This window comes from Amphiura filiformis, unplaced genomic scaffold (genome assembly GCF_039555335.1).
Source record: "Amphiura filiformis unplaced genomic scaffold, Afil_fr2py scaffold_21, whole genome shotgun sequence".
NCBI classification, from domain to species: Eukaryota; Metazoa; Echinodermata; class Ophiuroidea; order Amphilepidida; family Amphiuridae; genus Amphiura; species Amphiura filiformis.
The window spans coordinates 2,094,480-2,114,459 of NW_027305485.1; the positions used below are offsets into that span (position 1 = coordinate 2,094,480).

The 19,980-nt window shown below is 38.1% G+C and overlaps 1 protein-coding gene across 1 annotated transcript; it reads right to left on the minus strand.

Moving 5' to 3' along the window:
- Nucleotides 1–4,384: 4,384 nt before the first annotated feature.
- Nucleotides 4,385–8,243, minus strand: LOC140143399 (uncharacterized). The gene is given in 4 exon segments (XM_072165255.1): nucleotides 4,385–4,859; nucleotides 4,861–5,333; nucleotides 6,163–6,261; nucleotides 7,647–8,243. Coding segments are annotated over 4 exon segments (1,575 nt in total). The 3' UTR covers nucleotides 4,385–4,453.
- Between the last annotated feature and the right edge of the window lie 11,737 nt (nucleotides 8,244–19,980).

Below are 19,980 nucleotides of genomic sequence, written 5' to 3' on the forward strand. Positions count from 1 at the left end.
TTAATAGTCATTAGACCCAAACGTTTTCATAATTCCAGTTTTTAGATTTACCATAAACTATGAAATGACCCACATTATCTATTTCACATCACGCCAGTGGCGTAGTCAGGGGGAGAAGGGAAAAGCCCCCTGTAAGAAGTATACTCCCTTGTCACCCTGTGGGATGGTGGCCGCCTTAATAATTAAGATTGTTATTCCTTTTTTGTACTTTTTAGCCCATTTGTAAAAATGTTGGTCAAATTTTGCCAACTTGAAAGTTGTCTTACCTCTCATCCCCTCCCCCTTCTGAATAGGTCCTGACTATACTTTTTCTGAATCCTTTCCACCAAGTATATTTTAGTATATTTTTGGTATGATGTTCAGGGTGACATCTCTAAAATGTATAAAATTGAAAAAAAATCTGTTGCAATTAGTGGTGAGTGACACCACTAATTTGCTTAGATTGACTGGACTAAATACAAAAAAGGAGAAAGCAATCACTCTGTGTGGTTTTATACGGGGCACACATTTGAAAAAAATAGCATGGAACGCGTTTTTTGGTCTCTTTTGCATGGTGCGTAAAAAGGATATAAACGAAGAATTTGAAAACGGATTCTAAAAAATTGTATAAACACACAAAAATAATGTAAATCTACATCAAACGCACCAACATTTCTTGCACTGCGATATTCAATTGCTGAGAAAACTTGGTTTTATAGAACAACTTTATACGTCTTTTATACGTTTTTATACGTTTCTTTGTGTAACCTTAACATTGAGTTATTTTTCAAGCAAACAGGATAATATGTTTAATCCATAAAAAGGGCTGTATTTTATGGAATTAGAAGTAATTGATACGTTAATGAACATTCTATTACTCTTACGACCCATTATTCAAAATCGCGCACTGTGACAGAGAAAATAAAGGTAGAGAAGCGACACTCCGTACAATTAACGTGCAGACGGCCTATACCGATGTGAGGACAGAAAATGTGACTCTCCTGCTAGTCTCGGGCGCGGGCCAGACTGTATGCGGTATGAACAAAAACATAATTAACTGGTTGTGTAGGAGACTAGCAGGAGAGTCACATTTTTCTGTCCTCTGCTGTCCTCCGGAGTGTCGCGGTCCTGACTGTGATTTGTTAAAACACATCATGTGAGAGCCCATTATTCTGCAATAATGGGTCAAGCGCCGTAACACATTCTACGCACAGCATTACGCTTGGTTACGCGTGCAATATTTCCGCGATACGCGCTGTCACTTACGCGCACGCGCTCCACCTTGAAGTAAACAACTTAAAATATTTGTGCCAAGAAATTATATTTTCTATTTAAATCGCACTATTTTCAGTAGACCTCGGCAGTAAAAACGTTTAAATAATTATTTACGTTTTTACTGCCTCGGACACATTAGTTGGGTGTAAAAGATAATGCATTACCCTTTATTTCTTAATTAATTGTCTTGATATTAAATTTATCAGTACCAACGTGAAATTAAAATTGTTGAAGGGCTTCAGATTGCTAATTTTAAACAGAAAGTACTGTCAATACCGTTATTCTGTAACATAATTAAAATTTTGTACACCAGTGGGCATTACAATCATGCAAAAAGTAGAAAAATTGAGGGCGTCGCTGTGGAGCAAATCACATACACTATAGTATGGCTTTAAATGTTATTAAAACGTTTTGAATAAAACCAAAACATGTTTATAACACCTTTATAACGTTTTTAGAATATTTTGTGTTTGCTAATCAGCCACAGATCATTAAAACTTAATTTGTAAGGAAATATAAGGAAATAACCTAGCATGGCACTAATAACTAGCTACAGATCATTCATTTGTGTTATCATTGTGAAAACAAATTCTTGAAACATAATTATCTCTTTTCATTTCGAAAGTGTTCAATTTTGATTATTGTCATAACAGATGGGGATATTTGGTTGCAATGAGGGCAAAGCAATCCAGGGGTGACTTGTATTTTAGATAATCGGTTGCAATGAGAACAGAACGATCCAGGGGTGGCTTGTATTTTGATTGGGTTCGTATGCAAGAACTGTTGTTAAAAGTGGAACTATCGCACGGGGAATCAAAATCACCCAAATGGTTATCATACATCTTGAAGAAATCCCTTTGAGGATATCGAAATCGCTGTGAAAGTCCAGGAAAGGGTATCAAAAATCCCCAATTACTATAAACGTCCAAAAAGCACTGAGGAAAATGTATCGGTTCATATTTGAGTTCTTCAGGGGCGTACCATTATATTTGCAGGGGGTAAGGACTTTTTTGGACCTGTATGATTTATTGATGGGTCTTATTTTGTGATTACGTAGGTAGTTCAATTTGTTCAATAGTCATTTTGTTTTCTGGAAATTCGATGGATTTATTCATCATGCACTCAGGCAATTGACCCGTACTGGTAGCGCTGTGTTGTAGATATAGGAGATGAACTAGTTAGCGTCATATATCAAAAAGTATAAAAGCTATGATTTTAGTACTTGCTCTATGATTCAATTACTTATTCTTTTAAAAATATCTGAATTTTTAACATTTGTATGAGAAAGGAAATCTACATCTTATCCAAACTCCCGTGTTAATCCAATGCACATTTTGCTCCACCGGGCCGCCCTGACTTAATCGCACTTGGAAGATGGGTACCACGAAACCGTAATAGGTACAAATTTAGTACTTTCTGTCAATCAAGTATGGTTTATTCTCTACATGTCAATCTTTAAATTATTAGCATAGTCCTTATAATAACGGGGGACCGCCTTGATAAGCAAATGATAGCAAACCAGTGAAAAATACCCCAAAACTCAGTCAGTGGAGCTCCGCCCGTACATGTCAATAGCATCATTATCGATTGGATTAGTCGAACGTAGCGGACAATTCGATCGCTCATTGGATTAATATTATCAAAATAAGAAATTTGCATTGGACAATCGATTACTATAATGGTTTAGTACTGCATATTTCGGTTTAATCTTCACAAAGCGGGTTTACGGCTGAAAAGGTCACGGTGAATTTGCCGTGGACAAAACTGCACTATGACATGCACTTGGCTTTGCGAACCATTCCCTCCAAGGCTATAATGGGCTATTCCAGTTGAAATCCACATATATGGATTTCAACTGGAATAGCCCAATGGGGGACGTAAACCATATTCAAGAGCGCTTCCCTTTTGTAAAAATATAGTATAACAAAAACTCCTCGCACTTTGAGGAAATATATTTATGTTACCACTTTCTCTTTAATGTATAAACAGAAACTCGGTTATCAAACGGCATTCTGCTGCCAGCGTGATGAGGAAATTACGAATTAACTTTCTGGAACGCGATTTGAAATGATATGGATTCCCAATTTTTACTATGTGGTCAAATCAAAGTGCGACTCTCCTGTCACACAACAAGCAAAAACATGGCTACCACATCTTTACCTTATAGGCCAATCAAATTTAAAAAAATCACCCTCCTCTAATTGCAACAAAATCCATTTCGCACGCACCCATCTCCTAAAAGCTAACACAAAAACATATCAAAAGTCCCCAAAAATCCAAGTAGTGTAACAATGCCTAATTTGCATAAATTCAAAATGGCCGTTTATGCAGGGGTGAAATTTCTCAAATCTTACTAAAAACCATACCAATGTATTGTTCTCGTCATAAGGATTCAGAAAAAGTATAGTTTGACCTATCTCCGATGTACATTTCTTGACTTATCGGGGAAAAGGTCAAAATTTTGACTCTACCATGTCTACTGGGGACAAAAAAATAAAAATTCACGGATTTTGATAACAATGGTCTCATTTTGTTCCCTTGCAAAAGCATTTAATAAAAAGAATAGTTTGCCATATCTCAGGTGGTTTGTTACCCTGGTAAGATGGCAAATAAGATCAAATTCCATAGAGCCGTATTGACCTTGACCTATTATGCGTTGTTACCTATGTAACAACACGTAACAACACATACATGTTGTTACCTATGTAACAACAACCCTAAAAGTACCCAATTATGGCACATTTGGGTGCTTTTTGGATGATTTTGTGAAAAATGTGTATACTGATGGGTGGCAAAAACACCACAAAGTATAAGGTGTAGAGAAAGTCAGCATCCGAAAGTCTTAGTGGCACATCCCCATACGAACATGCTTGAAGACCCCCCCCGCGTCCCTATATGGTTTTGCAACTCAGCAAATCATCCGCTCGGTACAAGGAAGTTGATACAGCCGATACAGAAGATATATCTTCAAATATCAAAATATCTTAGGATGAATTTGGTTAATTTTGCTAGTGTGTACAGTAAAATACTGCTTAGGCTTTCTTGTTCACTTTCATGGTAAACTGCCCAGCAAACACAAAAACGTTTTAAAAACGGTTTAGGTAAAAAAAATTTAATAACATTTAACCTTCTGAACCTTCTGAAGTTGTAGTCAGCAGGGCGAAAACCGCAAATCGCTAACTATTTGGTGACCGGCAAGCTAGAGGTTTTTCTTGAAAATATCTAAAGATGGGGCTGATATAGTGGTTTGAGTGAGGGAATTCCATGCCCTTTCAGTTCTCGGGAAAAATGAGTTTTTATATACGTCCTTCTTGATGAATGGAATTTCAACGTGGTGGTTTCTTCTCAAACCCGCAGCAGAAGAGGTTTGAATATAGGCTTCTTTGTTGATTCCTACCAACTCATTTTGGATCTTGTAAAACATAGCTAAACGATTTCTCTCCCTTCTGACAGCTAGAGTGTCCCATCCGAGATCTTCCAGCATTTGAGTGACACTACTTTCTCTTTGGTAATCCCCTGTGCAAAATCTTGCAGCTTTTCTCTGCACACTTTCAAGCTTCTTTATGAGCCCTGCCCTGTATGGGTCCCATGTACAAGCAGCGTACTGGACGCACTAACGTTAGATATGCAGTAGACTTCACTTCCCCTGGACAAAACCACAAGTTTCTCCTGAGGAAACCCAATGTCCGGTTTGCTTTATTAACTGTGTTTGTAACATGCTCTCCCCAGTTCAGCTTGTTATCCAGCTGCACCCCTAAGTAAGGATTTGAGTTTGGCTGCTGTAAAACTTGCCCGCAGAAAACATAGTCTCTGTGTGGAGGGTTTCTCTTCAAGGTAATTTCCATGACCGTGCATTTGGAAGGGTTAGAGCTCATCTTCCACGTCTCCTGCCATGCTTCAAGAGATTTTAGATCAGCTTGTAGAGAGTCCATGTCCCTTTCATCTGACACTGTAGAGTACACCAGTCAGTCATCTGCGAAGAGTCTTACTTGGTTGCTCAACATGTCCGGGAGGTCGTTTATATAGGTTAAAAACAACAACGGCCCCAACACCGTCCCCTGTGGTACTCCAGAAAGGACCTATTTGGGTGATGAAAAGTTACCCTCGCATGCAACTCTCTGGATCCTATTTGTTAAGAAACTTCTGATCCATTGATGAAGGTTGTTTCTAATCCCATAATGATGAAGCTTATTCAGTAGGCGTTCATGAGGAACCTTATCAAAGGCTTTGGAGAAGTCTAGAACTGCCATATGCACTGAATCCCCTTGTTCCAAAGCTCTTGCAATATCATCAACAGTTAAAATGAGTTGAGTTTCAGTGGAGCGCTTAGATCTGAAGCCATGTTGTGAATCAACCAAAAAATTATACTGCTCCAAGTGATCCATTACATGTAATGAGAATGTATAATATGCTAAAGAATCTTGCAGCTGACGCTTGTTAACGAAACAGGTCTATAATTTTCAGGCACGGCTTTGTCCCCCTTTTTAATGATACCACAAATGTTTGCCTCCCTCCATTGATGGCCCAGATAACACACGGACGTCGGTCCGACGTCGGATATAAGGAGCTAGCAAAGTCGACCGGACGTCGGGATTCGTGTCGGGTGCTCATCGGGGGTGCATCCTGCCGTCGACACGTAAAAGACGTTGTTCCAACGCTGGGCCGTTGTTTTGCCTACTGTCATGCCGATTTTAGTCCGATGTTTAAAAAGGGTTGTCCCGACGTGGGACCAACTTTTTCATGTCGACTTGAAAAGGACGTCGTTCCGACTTAGGGGACAATGTTTTGCCGGCTACGGACCTTATTTATGCCGACGAGAAAAGTACGTTGGATTGTTTTAGGGCCAACTCTTTGCCTACGCTAGTGCCGATGGTATACCAACATAAAAAGTACGTTGGTTTTACTTACACTTTTTGCCAACGGTCCTGCTGATTGTATACGACATGATGGTCCGACTTCGTAAAGTACGGCAACGGAAGTTGTGAAGGCATCGTAGTGAGGAGAATCCTAGTTGTAAACACATAAAACCATGACGTAGTCATACACCGACCATGATAAAGTAAAGTACATCATGTAGTAAATGTATGACCCCGTGGTTAAACATGTTTCTGTTGACCGTTTTCTTTCACAAACATCAGTAAACGTCTGTGCCTACCTGTTTCGAGATTTAAAACAAGATCTAATATAGCAATACATTAGGCCCTAACTGGTTAAACATGAGTGAATTTGATGTAGTTTAATAGGTTTACACGTTAAAAATTCAAATTGGAAGAAAAATATTTAGAAAATACTTACTTGAACCTGCATAGGCCTAAGCTAGATCCTTCTACTTCTACGCAATTGTGCTTGTCAAAGCCTGCTCGGCAACTAGACAACACTTATATATCTCCTCATCACTCTTCAATGAATACGAGCAGCAATCATATAAACAGTATAATGTACAGCCAAAAAGATATAATATTATCCATAACTTCCAAAAAATCTTAACGATATAGCGCTTGTCTCTTTGTGCCATTTGAATTTCAACTGCCACGCACTGATGTATAGTAATTCTACGTAGCATTGGCTGTACATGTTTACGGCAACGGAGGCCAAAAGTTCACTTCCAACACTGGGCAACAGGGGTTAAGATCAGTTCAAATGTTGTAACGGTTTTGTATAGTCTCATCACCCGTGAGCTGCCTACTCATTTCAAAACAAACATCGTCATGATAATAGCTAGCCTATGACTGGGTCATCATTTCAACTCTAAAATCGAGATTATAATATTGCTAGTAGGCCTAGGCATGTGCCTATTTATTTTGGGGAAATCTTTTGTTTTGCGTTAGTCATTTACACAGGTTATTATTATTATGACGTGAGTTTTAACATTGTTCAACACATTATTAGTATAGCACTTTCGACCAGGTAATGTACAGAACTATAAAGATGAGCCATTACCGGGGGGCTATGAATTAATTAATAGGCCTACCCCATTCCAGGCAAAGAAACTTTTAACCCAATTTCGCAATTTAAATTATGCAAATAAAGATCGTCCTATGACGTATATAGGCCTATACGGTTCACTGTCGTTGGACCAACGTTTTACCGACTACCCATAAAAGACGTCGTTACTCAACCGTAGGTCCGACTTTTTCCGACTATGCATGAAAGACACCGGCTGACTGTTGTTGGCCCGACGTCCTTCCAACTATCTGAAGAAGACGTCGTTACATTGCCGTAGGCCCGACGCCGTTCCGCAGAAGCAAGGGCGACTCCGACGTGTTCCCACCATGTCCAACCCATTGCCAACGTAGGCCCGACGTATCGGTGTTTACTGGGGGGGGAGAGTCCCTTGATCAACAGAAGCTTGGAACAAGTCTGTAAATATCGGCGCAAGTTTCCCAGCAAACATTTTTGAGAAACCATGGAGGTATCTCATCAGGTCCGGCTGCTTTATTCGGCGACAGTTCCTGGAGTTGCTTTAAAACCCCCTTTTCATGAATAATTAAATCCGGAATGTCTTGAATACTGCTACTGCCAAGTGTAGGAATCGCTTCCTTGTCTTCCTTTGTAAAGACGCTAGCAAATTGTGAGTTTAATGCCTCTGCTTTTTCCTTTCCATCGCTAATGATATTATTGTTAACTTTGAGATCTGCGACACCGCTTTCACTTTTACCCAGTCTTTTCATGTATGACCAAAACTGCTTGGTGTTCTCTTTCATTGCAGTGGTAAGGTTGTTTGCAACAAACTCACGCTCGGATTCATTGAGAGATTTCTTAAGTTCTTTCTGGCAAGACAAACTTTTTTTCCAGTCATCACTACTTTGCGACTTTTTCGCCTTGTTAAAAGCCCTCTGCTTCCTGCGTCTGAGTCTGTGGTGTGACCTCTTAAACCATGGCAAGCTATTTGGTTTAGCAGCTGTCTTTTGAGGAATATGCTTATTCATCACTGTCTTTATTTCACTTTCAAGTTTGTCCCACTTTTCTTGCACAGAGACATTTCCCATGCTAAAATACTTGTCTTTGAAGGTACTCAACTCATCATTAATCAAATCATCATTTGCCTTCCGCCTGACGAAGTACTTCCGTCTTGGTTGTCTCTTCCATTTTGCTCTCAAATCTATGTCGTGATTACCATGTAGTGATCACTGAGTCCTGGGTCAACTTTGACATCTCTCACAAGACTTGAATTGTTTGTGAATACGAGATCCAAGATACTGTCTTTTCTTGTAGGTTCCAACACATGCTGGTTTAACCCAAAACCTGTTGTAGTCTCAAGAAGCAGCTCTGCTGTGGATTTAGATGCAGGGTGATCGCGGATTGGCCTGTTATATATGTCCTGTTATAAATTTATATCAAAGTTACGTATCTATCTGCGAAATAGTATGAATACACATTTCTTCCGACCACTTTGATATAGGCCATTGAGAACAGAAGTATGATTAAAAATCCAATATTCTGTGTTATTAGCAAATAACATTATTCAGTTTTTATAATACAAATATGCTAATTGTGTTTTGAGATATAAAATATCATCATTAAACCATTTCACAAGCCTAGTCAAAGATATAGATTCTTTTCTGTATTGAAACCAGCAATATAAATTATATTCAACAGTTCAAATGGTAAAGCAGTCTAACTGCACACAATTAGCTATATAAAAAAAGAAACAATCAGTCAGCCAAATAAGAACGAAAATACCTTATTTAATTATAATTATTCTTTCTTTTTTCTTTCTTTTTTTTTTCTTTCTTTTTTCTTTCTTTCTTTCTTTCTTTCTTTCTTTCTTTCTTTCTTTCTTTCTTTCTTTCTTTCTTTCTTTCTTTCTTTCTTTCTTTCTTTTTCTTTCTTTCTTTCTTTCTTTCTTTCTTTCTTTCTTTCTTTCTTTCATTCCTTCTTTTCTCCCTTCCTTCCTTCTTTCTTTCCTTGTGAAGCTAACTTCAAACCAGGAAGGAAATAACTCAAGCCATGCCCATTAGTCACAGTTATCTCACTGTCAATCAGTGTGTTCGTTACTAAAGCCAAAATGTACCAATAGCAATCGACATAATTCTATTGGATGAGGACACCAATAAAACACGCCTACTAACTTTCCCCAGGTATCCCGATGATCGCATCCCTCGCAATTGGTCAAAATAGCTTAGAAAGCCAAACAAGGGCTTTATCCGAACATTTAGAGCCATTGCACTTACTTATGGAGTGCCTTTGGTGCGTTTGCTACATTATTCAATAGTTCTAAATTGAAGTCTATATTCAACACTGCAGGACTGGAGTGGATTTTGCTGTTTTAGTTGAAGTGCGGTCAACTTTTTTCAAGTGAAGTATCCTACAACTGATTGTGTGTAAGTACACGATATCTGTAACAGTACAACTTGTAATAAAATCATTGGCACCTTTTAGACCACTTTTAATTTAATGTTTACAAACTAAATTCAATGATTGGAATACCTATTCGCTTCCATAATTTGTTATTCTTATATCCTCTCTGTATGGCACATTAACAGTACATATCCACGAAAAAACCTTATTCCCAAAATTTCAGTTGATTCAGATTTTGCGTTTGCGTTTGCGAGTTATGTAGTATGTGTATTACATCTATAGGCTCCATAGGCCACTGAGTTATAATTTTTCGGAGATCGCTTTTAAATGACCCGACCCGTTAAATACAAATTTGACGAATCTGCAAAAAGTTTTGTGCATAGAAACCAGAGGTTTCAGATGGTATAAAAATCTCAATTTTTTAAGAAAAGTGGGAAGGTGAGGCTGTGGATCATGAAATGCCCGTTTTAATTTTCCTGAATTTTTTACTTTGTTTCTGCAAATATTTCAGATTCTGGGAAAAGCACATTCTAGTTCAGAAAGCGTCCGTGTTTGTAAAGGAAAACTACTACTATATACTACCATGCAAAGCTTGTTCAGTGTACGTCATGTTTTCGCCTGAAGTACGGATAATAATGTAAGCAAACACATAAATTTAAATTTTTGAAGTATTTTAAAATTTATTTAAAACGTATTAAAAGGTTAGGAAACGTTTTAAAACAGTATATGAATGGTTATTTAAAATGTCGCCAAAATGTTTGGAATTTTTTTATGTATGCACTTTTAAAAATAACATTATGTTTCACTGTTTTGTAGCACGTTTTAAAAATGTTTTGCATATGTTATTAAACGTTTTATAACATTTACATAAGTCGACAATTCAACTTGTTCTGCCCATGTATCCACCCATTTGAACATGTTCAGTGGTATTACGAAAACGTTTTGTATTTATTTGCCGGTGTCATATGACATTCGTTTTCGCACACTTGGAGACAAAAAGTATGATGACAAAGTACAACAGTGGACTCACTCACTTTCAATATTAAAACAACTTTCCTTTAAAAATATTAATATCTCCCAAATGCAAAATCATATTTCCACAATATGCATAAACTACTTTATAGGTGGGTAGACCGATGTTTTTATATAGTTTTCTATATCACACATCTGATTACAAATCTTGAGTTGAAAGGCACAATGAACCAGTGTCCTATTTGTTTAAGTTTATGCGTATAATCATGATAATAGCACTATGTAGAACGAAGCACAAAATACACTACGGGACGCAATATTTTTTCCGTAGTTAACATTTGAATAGGAGAAACTTATAATACATAATGTATACTGTTACATGTATTATGAGGCTAGATTCCACCATAGTGCCATTATTATTTCTTCTTACTTAACAAAGCGAAACTAAATATATTAGATTTAAAATTCTACCATGGGTTCGAACCAACAACATATGGATTCAGAGTCAGACGCTATACCACAGTGCTACGAGGCGCTCTGCAAGAAATGCGTCTGTTTATCATACTTAATGATTACGGAATAAAGCGCAAACACACGATATACTATTACTAGTGAATACGTATATAATCTCCGATCATAATGAACCCTAACCCTAACCCTAAGACATAACCCAAACCCTAACCCTAACCATAATAGGCGGGACACCACGTATACAGTAGCTTAAACGGGCTCCCAATTCAAATTTTAACTACAGTAAAATAATTCGCCACCCCGGTCACCCCACTGGATACGCCATGTAGCCATATCGTTTTTAATTATATACTTGCAATATCACTCACTTTAAGGATACTCAATCCGTAATGTAACAAAGCCTGCTAATTCAGTACTGATCAAACTATAGAGTACAAGGCGAGTTTCGTAGAAATTAAGTTTTGACGGAAAACAGTATCCATTAATAAGCACCGACGAAAAGTCTGTTAAATTTTTCTTTAAAAATGTCTTTACTTCCAGGACGTCACACTTGAAGTAAAAGACGAATAGAGACAGAAATATGGCAAGGAAAGGAGATATCGTCACGCTGTCTACGCTGATGTTGGGTCTGTTACTTGTGCTTTGTCTTCCACCAGCTTTCACATCGGATACTATTTTAGGACTTTCTGGGTGAGTACTTTTGGCTATATAGCTTCTCTACTGTAATCAAGTTAGCTCACTCAGTAAGGCGTTAGACTCAGGTGTATTGGTGTTTGACGATGCGATTTCGCACCCCGGTGGAGTTTCCATTTGTTCTCGTAATATCTGAACTAATATAACTTAAAATTCCCCTGAGCAAGGAACTAACTGCTTGTTTGTCTCAGTTACCGTACGAAAACTCAGGGAGCTGATCCTGGCTGCGAAAGTCTTTGTCAAAGACTACTCGTGATTTAGAGGGACACAAGCCGCGGGTCACAAACCGCGATGCCCCACGAATAGCGAGCGGAGAAGAGTGTGGTTCCCAGTAATTTATCTCCCTATGGGTAATATAGGTACATGGTCTGTAGCACAGACTAGGCTGCGATGGTTTATTGTTGTATGTATAGGGTGTGCGCTTCATAGCGGTAAATCCCTGAGTGTTACTAAATGGTATATGTTGTGTCTTGGGCTACAGTGGTCAGCGAATTTCTGTAAAGTGTGCTGAGGCTTGTGGATTTACGCCTGTGCGTAGTACCCTATAAACCAATGCACTTTTATATGACTCTTGAGAGCAAGTCAATTTGGCACGCCATCGATGCGATCGATATAAATATCTACCTCCACCCAACTATCAACAGTACTATTTTCCCTCCTCCTTTCATCACAATGCGCTCAGCTGGATGTTCGATGTAAATTTTTGAAACATTTTTACCATGGCACTTTCGTAAGATCACAGGTATTTCCACCATATAAGCCTACTATTTCGGAACTTTAAAAAATGCTGAAAATTGAAAAGGTGCGTCATCACTTTCGCTTTCTCCAATGGGCTAATCTCACGTCAATGGGGATTTGGTTTAATAAACGTCCAAAGACTTAAAAGTTAAAGCGTTATTAATGACCTGCAAACGAGGACACCCCCAAAAAAAATATCCCTGAAAACAGAGGACATCCCGCAACCGAAAACGTCTATGGTCGTCTTTACCTTACTAGGTTATCGCAAATGGGGTAAAAATGCATATAAGGCCATGCTACGTTTGCGGATGTAGGGTCAGGTCTCGATCTGTTTTTAAGAAGTCAAGTGGGTCCACGGTTTGGTGCTTAGCTTCGGGCAATGGAGGTCCTCGGTTAGATTGTGGACAAGTTATATGCCAACGGTTGTCAAAAACAAGGTCGTAGGTTGCAGGTCTTTACAAAAGGGTTGTCCGCTGTGGTTTTTGTTAACATATGGGGAAGTTTATGTCTAAGTAATATACACAAGTTCCACAACCCCCACCCCACCCCAACACACCCCACACACCTTATAATTATTCTTCCAAGTACAGTGTGTTGAACATACAGCGTCATCACACGTTTCAACTTTGATGTGGCGTCCTCAAAAAGGCGATTGCAGAAGAAGCTTCAACGGAAAAAGTTGAAGTTTTGAAATATTTTCTCAAAATATCAAGAGCTATCTAAAGAACCACTGCACCAAATACTAGGCTTGTTTGTACTCATTTTAATGCATTTTTCATGCTGATTCCAAATATGATCATGAAAATTTAAATTTCTGAAATGTTTAAATTTTTTTTAAACACGTCGTCTGCAGTCGACACCCGCGTGAAGAGAGTTAAGTGTGGCGTGGAAGGGCTGTGGGGTGGGTGCTGAGTGTTTTGTTTTAATGATACTATTATGTTTAATGTGGAAGGAAAAAATAGGAAAAGGGAAGGGAAAGAAAATAAGTCGACAAGAAAAAGAGAAAGAAACGGAAGTGATGTAACAGTGAGGTGAATTGGGGTTATTTTGCTCCTTCGAGTAATTTTGCTCTAATTGATTAATTACTAATTTCAAATTAAATCGATATTAATCAAATTTATATTAATCTATATTAATATATTACAAAAATATATCAAATTTATTTACATTTTATAATAAAGAAAGACAATCTTCTGTGGTAATTTCTGTACGTCATTTCACCGGCTATTTAAAGAGCCCCTAAGTTGCCGAAGAAACCCTTGCGGGTTTTAATTTGAGGTCCTCACCCATTCCTCTGAGACTCTGTTGCATCTTTTGCACCAGCCAATCCAGGTGTGGACTGTTTGGACTGTTGAACTGTTGTTGCGTGAAGGAAACTGACAAATTACCTAATGTACAATATAGCCTATGATGATCAGTCATTTTACTTTATATACACTTTTCCCAATCAAAACCGGGATTCGAACCCAGGATCTTTGGATTATGATCATAACAAACGGGGTAAAATTTATATTCAAACCCTAAAATAAAATAATAAAATATTTAAACCCTAATAATAAGTTTAATTTGGCTACGGGCAAAAATTATTATTTCAGACCCCCAAATCAGGCACCCACATAAAATCACCGTGCTAAAGAGGAGAAACATGCGTCATTTTATACGTCAATGAAGTATACGTACCAAGGACTATGTTGAAATGACTATGTTAAATGGTACTCCATAAATATGTGACAAAAATCTCTTCCCCCTCCTTTCTACCTGCCAAAAATTGCTTGCTCCCACTTTTGCCCTACTAAATATTGCTTCCCCTTTTGCCCTGCCACAAATTGCTTGTTCCACTCTTTTTGTCCAGGGGAGGCAGATAACTATTCTACAGACCCTTATACATGTTATATGATCAGTCTGTTTATGTTCCGCTGCCAATTGGGCGATCCGCTTTTGAATGAAATAAGCATTAAGATGACAAGTTTCAAACTGAATACATTACTTTACTAACTTTTTCTCAAACCTTTCTTTCAGAAGTGGACACAATGAAACGCAGAACTCTACCATATCTTGCTACGATGAGGTTCATCTTGATATAGGCATCGTCCCTCTGGCACTGATCTTATCTAGCGCGTCTCAACCCTGCAACCTCACCGTCACCTCTCCACCTGGAAACGGTATTCACTTCCATGTCCTTCAAGCATCGAACTGGTCAACATATGACTATCTTTACGTGAAGATGAGTCAGCGGAATGAATGCTGGGACACGGAGCTTGTTGCCTACACCCAACAGCCTGAACCCTGTAGCGTCTTTTTCACCAGTAACCTGGAGATTATCATTAAGGCATCGACCAGGGTAAAGTTATCTTATGTCAATGTAACAGATATTGTACCAGTTGCACTTTGTAATGTAACGTTATCAAACTCTAGCCTCACCCAATGTTTTTATTTGGAAAGCTTTGACAATGTATTTACTGTACAACATGATATCCTATGGTTTGAGCAACTTATACGTTATAATGAAGCCCTGGATGAATTGTATTCAAATAGATACATCCGAAATCTTGGTTCAAATGAATCGATGTCTATATTACCACAGACAGATTATATCTACATTTCTGAATTACCCTACATACCTTATGCTATAGGTTGCTCAAACCACATTTATTTTAAGATCTTTGATAGGAAATGTACATATTCTCATGATAGTATGAGTTTCTTCCTCGTTTATAATCAAATAAACGAATTATCGCCCTTCCTTCTGTTCTAGATGGTTCAGGAAGGGATATGTTGAGCATCTCCCCTGGATCATTTACATGTATGTCCCAATACAGATATTTACTTCTTCCAGGTAACAAAATGACATCCATTGAAAACGGCACATTTTCAGGTCTCGAGAGATTACAGGTGCTTGATCTTTCCAATAACAGATTGCTAAATGTGTCAAGTGGGTCCTTTGTAGGTCTTAGTTCTTTGCAACACCTTTACTTGGAAGAAAATGTATTGTCAAGAGTAACATATCAAATGTTTTGCTCATTGAGAAAGTTGAAAGTATTGAATTTAAACGGAAACCAGATTAGTTCAATTGCATTTAGCATGCGGCAAACTTCTGTGCACCGGTGTCTTCCAAATCTAAGTTACTTAAGACCAGATGAAAATAGCATATCTGTACTTAACCAGGATGTGTTTCAAACTTTAAACCAACTGTCATTCTTACAGTTACAACGAAACCAACTGACGATATTACAATCACTTGATAGTCTGTCAAATTTGAAGGGTCAATGGATCAATAAGCAGCAACTCAAAATAGTACCCTCTGGTATATTTGACGCACTATTTAATTTGATTATACTATTCTTGCATGAGAATCGGTTGAATGTGCTTGATGTCAACGTGTTTCAAGGCTTGCAGAAATTGTCTGTATTAACACTGCATTCAAATCGGCTCCAAGTATTGGAGCCTGGTCTATTTCATGGGCTAGGCAATCTGACTGAGCTGTACCTGTATGAAAATCAGTTGACTGTACTCGATATCAACCTATTCCAAGGGTTACATAAATTATCTAAATTGTTACTGCAAACAAATGAAATCCAAGTATTGGAGCCTGGTATATTTCATGGGCTAGGCAATCTGACTGAACTGGCCCTGTATGAAAATCAGTTGACTCTTCTCGATGTCAACCTATTCCAAGGGTTACATAATTTGTCTCTATTGGCACTTAGCACAAATGAACTCCAAGTATTGGAACCAGGTATATTTCAGGGGCTAGGCAATCTGCTTGAACTGTGGCTGTATGAAAATCAGTTTACAGTACTCGATGTCAACCTATTCCAAGGGTTACATAAATTATCTAAATTGTTACTGCAAACAAATGAACTCCAAGTATTGGAGCCTGGTATATTTCATGGGCTAGCAATCTGACTGAACTGGGCCTGTATGAAAATCAGTTGACTCTTCTCGATGTCAACCTATTCCAAGGGTTACATAATTTGTCTCTATTGGCACTTAGCACAAATGAACTCCAAGTATTGGAACCAGGTATATTTCAGGGGCTAGGCAATCTGCTTGAACTGTGGCTGTATGAAAATCAGTTTACAGTACTCGATGTCAACCTATTCCAAGGGTTACATAAATTATCTAAATTGGTACTGCAACCAAATGAAATCCAAGTATTGGAGCCTGGTATATTTCATGGGCTAGGCAATCTGACTGAACTGGGCCTGTATGAAAATCAGTTGACTCTTCTCGATGTCAACCTATTCCAAGGGTTACATAATTTGTCTATATTGGCACTTAGCACAAATGAACTCCAAGTATTGGAACCAGGTATATTTCATGGGCTAGACAATCTGGCTGAGCTATACCTGTATGAAAATCAGTTTACAGTGCTCGATGTCAAGCTATTCCAAGGGTTACATAAATTATCTAAATTGGTACTGCAACCAAATGAAATCCAAGTATTGGAGCCTGGTATATTTCATGGGCTAGGCAACCTGACTAAACTGGGCCTGTATGAAAATCAGTTGACTCTTCTCGATGTCAAACTATTCCAAGGGTTACATAAATTATCTATATTGCAACTGAGCAAAAATGAACTCCAAGTATTGGAACCTGGTATATTTCATGGGCTAGGCAATCTGACTGAGCTGTACCTGTCTGAAAATCAATTGACAGTGCTCGATGTCAACCTATTCCAAGGGCTACATCAATTATCTAAATTGTTATTGCTAACAAATGATCTCCAACTGTTGGAACCTGGTATATTTAATGGGCTAGGCAATCTGGCTGAACTGGGCCTGTCTGAAAATCAGTTGACTGTACTCGATGTCAACATATTCGAAGGGTTACATAAATTATCTAAATTGGGACTGTATACAAATGAACTCCAACTGTTGGAACCTGGTATATTTAATGGGCTAGGCAATCTGGCTGAACTGGGCCTGTATGAAGATCAGTTGACAGTGCTCGATGTCAACATATTCCAAGGGTTACATAAATTATCTATATTGGGACTGAAAACAAATGAACTCCAACTATTGGAACCTGGTATATTTCACGGGCTAGGCAATTTGACTGAACTGGGCCTGAATGATAATCAGTTGACTGTTCTCGATGTCAACCTATTCCAAGGGTTACATAAATTATCCATATTGCTACTGAGCAAAAATGAACTCCAAGTATTGGAACCTGGTATATTTAATGGGCTAGGCAAACTGACTGAACTGTACCTGGATGAAAATCAGTTGACAGTGCTCGATGTCAACCTATTCGAAGGGTTACATGAATTATCTATATTGGGACTGTACACAAATGAACTCCAACTATTGGAACCTGTTATATTTCAGGGGCTAGGCAATCTGACTGAACTGTACTTGTATGAAAATAAGTTGACTGTGCTCGATGTCAACCTATACCAAGGGTTACATAAACTGTCTATATTAAGTCTGCATTTGAATGAACTCCAAATATTGACACCTGGTATCTCAAAATCAGCAACCTTCAATCATCTGTCTCATTTGTATCTACTTGAAATTTCTAAGAACTATATATCAACTGTTACTCCAGATGATTTTGCAGGGTTGGTCGGACTGGGGAGACTGGAACTAAATGAGAACAGGTTGAAATCGCTGCCACAAGGTGTCTTTGGTAATAATGGTAACCTGACAGTTTTGTGGCTTCATTATAATTTGTTACAACACCTTGAATCAGGAGTTTTCCAGGGATTGCATAAATTAGAAATGCTTACGTTAGACGGTAACAAACTTACACAGCTAAGTGCTTTCATGTTTCAACAATTAAGTGGCGTGCTTCAGATTTCATGCTCTCTAAACGACATTTCAGATATTAAAGCTAACGCTTTCAATGGTCTCTACAACTTGCAGTTCCTAAATTTGAGGGGGATTCCTCTAGTTAAAATAACAAAAGAATCCTTTAGTGGATTGGGATCTCACACGGTCATTACAGTAAATTCAGCGTCTGTATGCCAATGCTTCCTGAATCAAAGTCATAGGCCTAAATGTATCTCAGAGGAAGCTATTTCTCCGTATTTATCGTGTGAACAGCTTCTATTGGAACACGCTGTCAAGTCAACAGCGTGGATAATTGGTCTATTAACTCTATTGACAAATTCAGTGGTTATCATTTGGGGATTTATTCAATTCAGGAAACTCCGCAGAGATGAAATAAAACAAAAGCTATTGATTGTAAACCTGGCAACAGCTGACTTACTCATGGGTTTCTACTTGTTAATTCTTTCAGTAAAGGACAGCATTTATGGCGTATATTTTCCACTGTATGCTACAAAATGGAGAACAAGCTCTTTGTGTAGATTTGCCGCTGTCTTGTCTATTTTGTCAAGTGAGGCATCTCTATTCTTCCTGACACTGATAAGTCTTGACAGGTTCTGGGTATTCAAGAATATCTTTCTTGGTTCTTGGACGTTGCGTTATCCAGTGATAGATGAAACGAGACCGGTTGTTATGGTACATGATTCCCGGAATTTGTTGTCAACTCGAAAGTCAAGAGTGATCGCGGTGATAGTTACTTGGATTGTTGCATTTACACTGAGTATTGTACCTTTATTTGTTGGTGACCAGGATTTTGTGTATTCAGAGGTGTGCATTGGACTGCCATTGGCGAGGAATATTTTGTTTGACAGAGTGTATGAACAATTTACAATTCCTTTCAAGGATAGTGAGCGATTGAATCCAAATATAACCTTTTCATCTATAAACATAACTGGGTCAACCATTTCCCCCCTACTATTCCATTGGTTTATTTCTAGGTGTTAATTTTCTTTGTTGCATCACATTGGCGTTTTGTTATATTGCAATATTTTGTATTATTTCATGTTCATGTATAGTTCCACATATGGGAATGAGTAAATCCAGATGGATATTGGAAGTACGAGCAGCATTCAAAATGGGACTCCTTGTTCTTACAGACTTCTTATGTTGGATGCCTATCATTATCTTAGGCATTCTTGTTCAAATTGAGTACACAACAGTCTCGCCCACTGCCTTTGCATGGATCATAGCCTTTGCTTTACCAATCAATTCTACTGCTAATCCATTTTTGTATGCAATAGGTCAAATAGTGTCTAATTATTATTTTAATCGCCAAAAAAAGTTAAAACAAAAGATGGCCATGACCATGTGTTGCAGCTCCCGACGTGGGGCAGCGACAACACATGATGAAACACGTCTTTGAAAATGGTTGTCATTTTGTTACTTTGAAATATGTCCTCCTTCCACACCTCCAGTGCGTGCTCCTAATTTTAATACGCTCGATATTTACAACTCCGAAATATGAAACGTTTCAAAATGTCATCATCTACCAGCCATGCCATACTATCGCTAACCCAGACGTTTCGTTACTCATAGTGTTCTATTCAAAATGTGATCAAAACGTTTTGGAAAAAATTGTAAAATCTAGTCTGTATCAGCCACGAATTTGATATAAAGAGGCTTTGGATTTGGTTTTATTTGGTTTCAAAAAGCATTTCTTCGATTGAAAATATTTTGACATGTATCATCTACCATAGACTCATAGCCTATTCATACCCAG